Raw genomic sequence first — 6013 nt, 5'->3', positions numbered from 1 at the left:
TTGACGTCATTACGCCCTTACGTCACGTGTACCGCTGCGCGAGGTAAATGGACTGTATAACGACATAGACTAAAGGTCCGAGGCGCCTAGCGTTTTAACATCACACGTCTGTTTCAAATAAAGATCATAAGTGTCCATAATTTAAAATTGAGCACACTTAGATAATCTTTGGCTACATCATCAGCTCATATCGAGGGTCTTTCAATGTTACCATAGCTGATGTCTACTGAACATATTGGTAAGTTTACAATACGATTTGTATTTGGTAACCTTAGTAAATGCATTTACTAACAGTGAGCAATATAGTATTGCAGCATTTATCATCTTTGTTTATGTAATTAATGCTAATGCAGTTGTTAATGTTAGTTCACAGGTTACTGTTAACAGTTACAACTTTTGCTGAAACTAACATGAACTCAAATTTATTAATGCAGTAAAGTATTGCTCATTGTTAAAGTTAGCTAATGCACTAACTACAGGAAAATACAACCTTAGGCCAAATATTTATATTAAATAAAATACAAATTAAATGTGCATTTTTACCATTTAAAAAACTAATCTGCTGCTATTGAAAACACAAATTTAGGAAGAATTTCTTTTAATACAAAAAGTAAAGAGTAGAATGTAAAATGTAGAAAAGAGACAAAAATACATGAATAAATAAAAACAATTTGGTTATTAAAAATACAGTATTTAGACCAGCAATTTGCATGGTATAGTGCCAAGACAGGCAGTAGAGTTCACAAAAAAAAAACATTAAAACAGTGCAAGAGACATTAACACAGCAGTCCATCTACAGTAGACCGGTAAATACAAGTATTGCTATTTTAAGACAGTAGCTACATTCAAAAACCAAATCTTCTTTAAGTTCCATTTCACAGGATGCTCAGATCATTTTTCTTCTTCCAGATTCAATACTTGTGCATAACAGTAAATAGTATACACAACATTTCTGTACATTTAACGTTAACACTAAAACATATTTGTGTCTGAAAGTATGATTCTGTGCAGCAGTGGCAGGAAAAACTCATAGCAGTCAGTGCAGAAAGTTGGTGTGCTCTTCTGTTAGTGCGCTTTGGAAACTTTTCCACAGTTAATGACTATATTAATGCCTTATGCAACATAAAGCCCAAAAGAATGGTTCAGGGGTCTCTACAGTCGTGAAACAAATCCAGCTTTTTGCTTAACCTCACAGTACTTGAGCCAACAGCAGAATAAGTTTGAAAAACAGTCAGCACAAAGAAGGATGCTATTTTATGACAGATGAGTGGATTAAACGCGTCATCTCAAACCGAGCCAGTCTGTGGGCTTTGCATGTCAGTGGTCAGCCTTCACAAAGACAACGGTTTAATCCACCGATTGCATAATAAATCAGGCAGCATTACAAGGATTTCTGCAACGACACAATTTACACAAAAACGCCTGGACAAACCGTTTCCGTTTCCCTTCTTGCACTCACACAAACACACGAGATCGAGAAAGACAACACAAACAAACAAGAGGAAGTACAGAGGAGTATCTGAATGGCCAGAACCTAAAATTACCTCCGATGTTGAGTAAGAACCATCTTCCCTACTAATGACTAAGCTGCTTTGCCCATGAAGCTCCTAATGACTGTGTTTACAGCAGATAACCTCTCAGAATAAACACACTCCAGCTCTTTTAACTGACCAGGAGGAGAGAGCTGGAGAGACTGGCTCATGAGGGCTTGTGCATGAGAGGAATGTGCAGTTTGTTAGTGTGTGGTTGGGGGGGTGACATGGTGGAGCGAGAGATCACGTCTGGCTTCACGTCCACCCGCGCTCAGCTCCGCCACACCTCAGCACTCCACCCGCCGAAAACTGGATCGGCTGAGAGAGTTCCTGCAAGGAAGAACAAGAACTGATAAATCCACTCACAGTCGTGGCTTAGAGATTTATTTTTTATTACTTTATCAGGTGTAGTATTTTGTTTTGGCCACAAACAGACAAAAAACGGATTGACTTCAAATCCCCAAGTTCCAATACGGCTTCTATGCAACCTAATCGGGCTGCATAGATTTTTGTATTATTCGGATGGGAAAGGGTCTCAAGTAATGCCGGGGCATCACCAAAAGATTTAAAAAATCTTATAAGAGTTTCAAACTGTGAGAGACCACAAACATGAGGACAAAAAATCCTAGATTTAATCGTTTTGCTCCTATTATGTGTGGTGCGCCGTGATGTGACGAAGAAAGCACAATACTCACGAACAGATTTTCAAACAGAGTCCTGATTGTGGGTGTGAACACAGGAAATCTCGCAAATTCTCTTGAGATTTCAGAATAAGTTTTATTATTATGTCACTGTATGTTATTATATTTGTGTTCAATATGAACAAATGTGTACATACTGTATAACCTTTTATGTGATTTTAAAAATATGATTTATTGTTGAGATATTGCTCAAGCAGCGTCGTCTAAAGCATTTAAGGTGGCACAGCACTAGATATAATTTTATTGCAACTTTCAAATATTGTTGTATTTATGTCTTCACAGTAATTAAAAAAGAATATTAATACTGTTTTTAAAAAATTACCTGCTGACATTATCACCTGAAAGAGTCTACTGGCTCCACTGGACCTATTATTTTTGTTCTACCTTAAAGCATCAGCACACTCGGACTCCTACCGCTACCATCACTTGCACATAGCCTGAATTTTTTTATTGAAGTTATTCGTAATTGCGATGATAGTGTTTGTAATGCTTTTGACAGAAAATTGACAGAATAAAGAAAAGGGTTTGGTTGAAGTCATGACTACGGTTGTTGCGCTTCTGTCAGCTGGCTGTCTGATTGGGTATCGTTTCGGCCTGATTATCTTGTGGTGAGGCCCCGGCTTTAGAGGTGTGTGTGGTTTTACCTCTGTGTCGGTGGGGTTGGCAGTGGAAGGGGTCTGTAAAGTTGAGGGATCTTGCGGTTGATAAGAGGAAACAGAGCTTCTTTCAGCTTAGTGTAGTTGCGGTCCAGCTCTCTGTGGTATTCCTTCTGATCCGGACCGATCAAAGACTTGTTCTTCCTCAGAGCATCCTCACACCTGAATACACAAAATTGCTGTTAGCTGGTAAAATGGAGAAGAACTTTGTATAACACGTAGGCCTGTAGTAGGAGTCAAGACCAAAACATTCAGATCCAGCCTATACTGTTTTATTGTTCTTTCGGCAAGTCGAAAGTCGATATTCTCTTAATTTTTTTTTTACTTTATAGTTATCATCCTTGGTGTGAACAGGCCTTAAAGTCTGGGTAAAGAGAATTCTGAGAATTGTTTCTAAACACATTATAGATGTTAGAAATGTATTGCTGAAACAGATTACAAAGACTCTGTATCAAAGACCGTTAAACATTTTTTGAATGTGTTTGAATTCAAATCCTCACATAAAAATCTTCACATAAGCCTACTGGGGACTCAGGTTGAGCGATGCGAGTGGGCGTGGCTTCAGCGCCAACAGCAGACACACACCCCCAGCGTTCGAGAGCAGAGAGTCCAGCTTATTTTTCCAAGATTTTGCTTGGATGTTTTTTTCTCCATTCAAATTTGGCTGGGTCGTTAATAACAATTTTCTGTTGTGTGAAAAACTCAGAACACACATTTTAATGTCACTTTACCCGGACTTTAAAGGTCTAGTGTATGAAATTTAGTGGCATCTAGTGGTGAGGTTGTGAACTGCAACCAAAGGCTCACTCCACCGCTCACCCTCCATTTCAAAGCACTAAGACACAGAACTAAGATGTCGTCACGTTTTCACTTCTCTACCGCAGGTAAACGTATTTTCGACATGGTGAATTCAATGTAAGGCGACCCACGGTGTATGTAGATAGAAAGGTAATAAAAACATAACGCTTCATTACGTAATGTCTTTATACACCTCTGAAGACTCTCATATGTATATTACATTGCATTTCTGTTAATAGACCCTCCAAAAAATTAAGCCTTTAAGACCAACATGATGAAAATAATAGCATGTTAGTATGGATTTGAGAAGCCCCTGGATCTAGTCTTCACCATAGATAATGTGGGCATGCTTTTGTGCAAGAATGTGTGTAAAAAAAACCTTTTGGTAAAGTCTTTGAAGCAGAGACGCAATTTGTTGTGATGCCGGAAGAGTTTGGGGTCCTCTGGAATTTCAGACAGGAAGACCTGAGCCACCTCCAGCGGACCCTAGAGGACAATAATAATGCACAAGATGACATCCACACGTCAGCATCACGAAAAACTAAATGATTTCGTTCTCTAAAGATTACCTGATTAACCGTAGTGCCCACAGAACCCTGAAGCACCATCTGGAGCATCTTTGGGTCAGCGGGGTCCTGATGGGTGGCGAAGGCCAGTTCCAGTGTTTTCTTCTGCATGTCCTCAATCGCCACCTCCATGGGCATCAGAATGATCTGCAGCACGTATGAAACAGTTCGAAAATCTGCATTTGTTGATAACCTGTGTCCCTAAAACAAACATCCACATACCTCCTCTTTGTGGATGACGTTGATGCGGGTTTTGATGTAGGGGAAGGCGTGAGAGGTGGTCAGGATGGTCTTGCGTTTGTACTGCTCGTGCAGGTCGCCATGTGCCCGACCGTCCAGCGTGAACGGCGTGCAGTACATGAAGGTGCGCAGGTTATAGTTTTTGTCAAAGTACGTGATGCGCTCCTTCAGCTCATAGGTGTCAAAGAAGGGCTCCACGTATGTGATCTGAAGGTATGCCTTGAATGCCACATGTGTAAAAACTCTTTTAACTCAATTTCTGAAATTCATAGCTCATAATAATCTGAATTCAGTGTAAAATATCCTTGCTTTATTAAAAAAGCTTTGCAAGTTCTCCAATCTGACCTTATTGGGGTCCAGCTTGTTCTTGTCAACAGGACTGGAGTCCTTGATGATCGCCACCACATCGTCACCGAATCGCTCAGAGTAAAACTCCTACAACAGAAACAAAAACATGCGACAAATGATCAAATGAGACGTAGCAAGCCGAAGAATGAACTCTGACCTGGGTCATGAAGACCTAACAATGTGTCCACACAAACTATTCTTCATATTTACTGTCATTATCACCCAGAACTGCAGACGTACCTCCAGCCTGTGTGAGATTTCGGCCAGTTTGGTGATCGAAGGCTCTTTATAAACAAACTCCTGCTCATCCAGATCTCCAAAGCGGCATCCGTAGAAGCCTACGCGGAAGTAGGTGCCAAACATCCTCTATGACCTGAACATTGAGGACACGAAAATACAGCAGAGCTACTGAGTCCTGACACATAAAAGCCGACACGTAAATCACTTTACTTTGTTTCAGACATGTTATGCCTAAGGGAACGGCACTGATGGTGTGTTAGGATGGGTTTGTGTATGTGAATCTGTGCACATGTGAGATAAATGTGCCCTGGGACAACACTGACTTCTGCCATTCTTGTGAAATGGCCTTACATAAGTGTGTCAGATTGGGATGAAACAGCTTGGGTAACCAAAGTTCATCTCAATGCACTCACCAGAAAAACATCCAGACAGCACAGGCCAGGCCACATGGAGGCAAGAGGGGGAGCCCAAGAGGGAAATGGAGATAAAGACCAGAGACAGTTTTTAGTGGAGGACAGAAATCATCTGCTAACACAAACTGTGCAACACATGGTACAGATAAATCCAGAAGCACATTGAGATCAATAATCCCTACCTCCCATCCTGAACTCTGTGCGTGGACACAGCAGGGAACACATCACCACCGACGAAACAGAAAACAGACATCAATCAAACATCTCACACCACACACGTTGAAAGTTATAAAGGGCTTTTTGTTTTCGACAAACCTGATTGTATACTTTGTTGAAGGCGTCCTGCAGTTTGCCGTGGACGGAGGCGAGCTTCTTAAAGTCTCGGTTGGCTTCGTGAATGGGGCAGAGGATCTTATAGACCTCATTTATGGCCTCGTACATGGCAGCCTGGTGGAGAGACCAAGACTGTGGTTAGGCCGTCAGTGATCTAAGATTTAATACTATAAAAGTATGTACCGC

General features: G+C 40.8%; 1 protein-coding gene across 2 annotated transcripts in view; it reads right to left on the bottom strand.

The window, feature by feature from the left end:
- Positions 1-587: 587 nt before the first annotated feature.
- LOC130561076 (dedicator of cytokinesis protein 7-like) overlaps positions 588-6013 on the bottom strand; it is a 41123-nt gene continuing 35697 nt past the window's right edge. For both annotated transcript variants that reach the window (XM_057345192.1, XM_057345193.1), the window contains exons 41-49: positions 5810-5941; positions 5677-5691; positions 5082-5207; positions 4839-4928; positions 4476-4712; positions 4257-4400; positions 4067-4173; positions 2878-3051; positions 588-1862 (exon numbers count right to left, since the gene is read on the bottom strand). In XM_057345192.1, coding sequence (XP_057201175.1) covers positions 1820-1862; positions 2878-3051; positions 4067-4173; positions 4257-4400; positions 4476-4712; positions 4839-4928; positions 5082-5207; positions 5677-5691; positions 5810-5941 — 1068 coding nt within the window. In that variant the 3' untranslated portion in view covers positions 588-1819. The remainder of the gene's footprint in view (positions 1863-2877; positions 3052-4066; positions 4174-4256; positions 4401-4475; positions 4713-4838; positions 4929-5081; positions 5208-5676; positions 5692-5809; positions 5942-6013) is intronic.

The sequence above is a fragment of the Triplophysa rosa genome, linkage group LG11 (genome assembly GCF_024868665.1).
Source record: "Triplophysa rosa linkage group LG11, Trosa_1v2, whole genome shotgun sequence".
NCBI classification, from domain to species: Eukaryota; Metazoa; Chordata; class Actinopteri; order Cypriniformes; family Nemacheilidae; genus Triplophysa; species Triplophysa rosa.
This window is presented reverse-complemented; position numbering and strand designations above follow the sequence as displayed.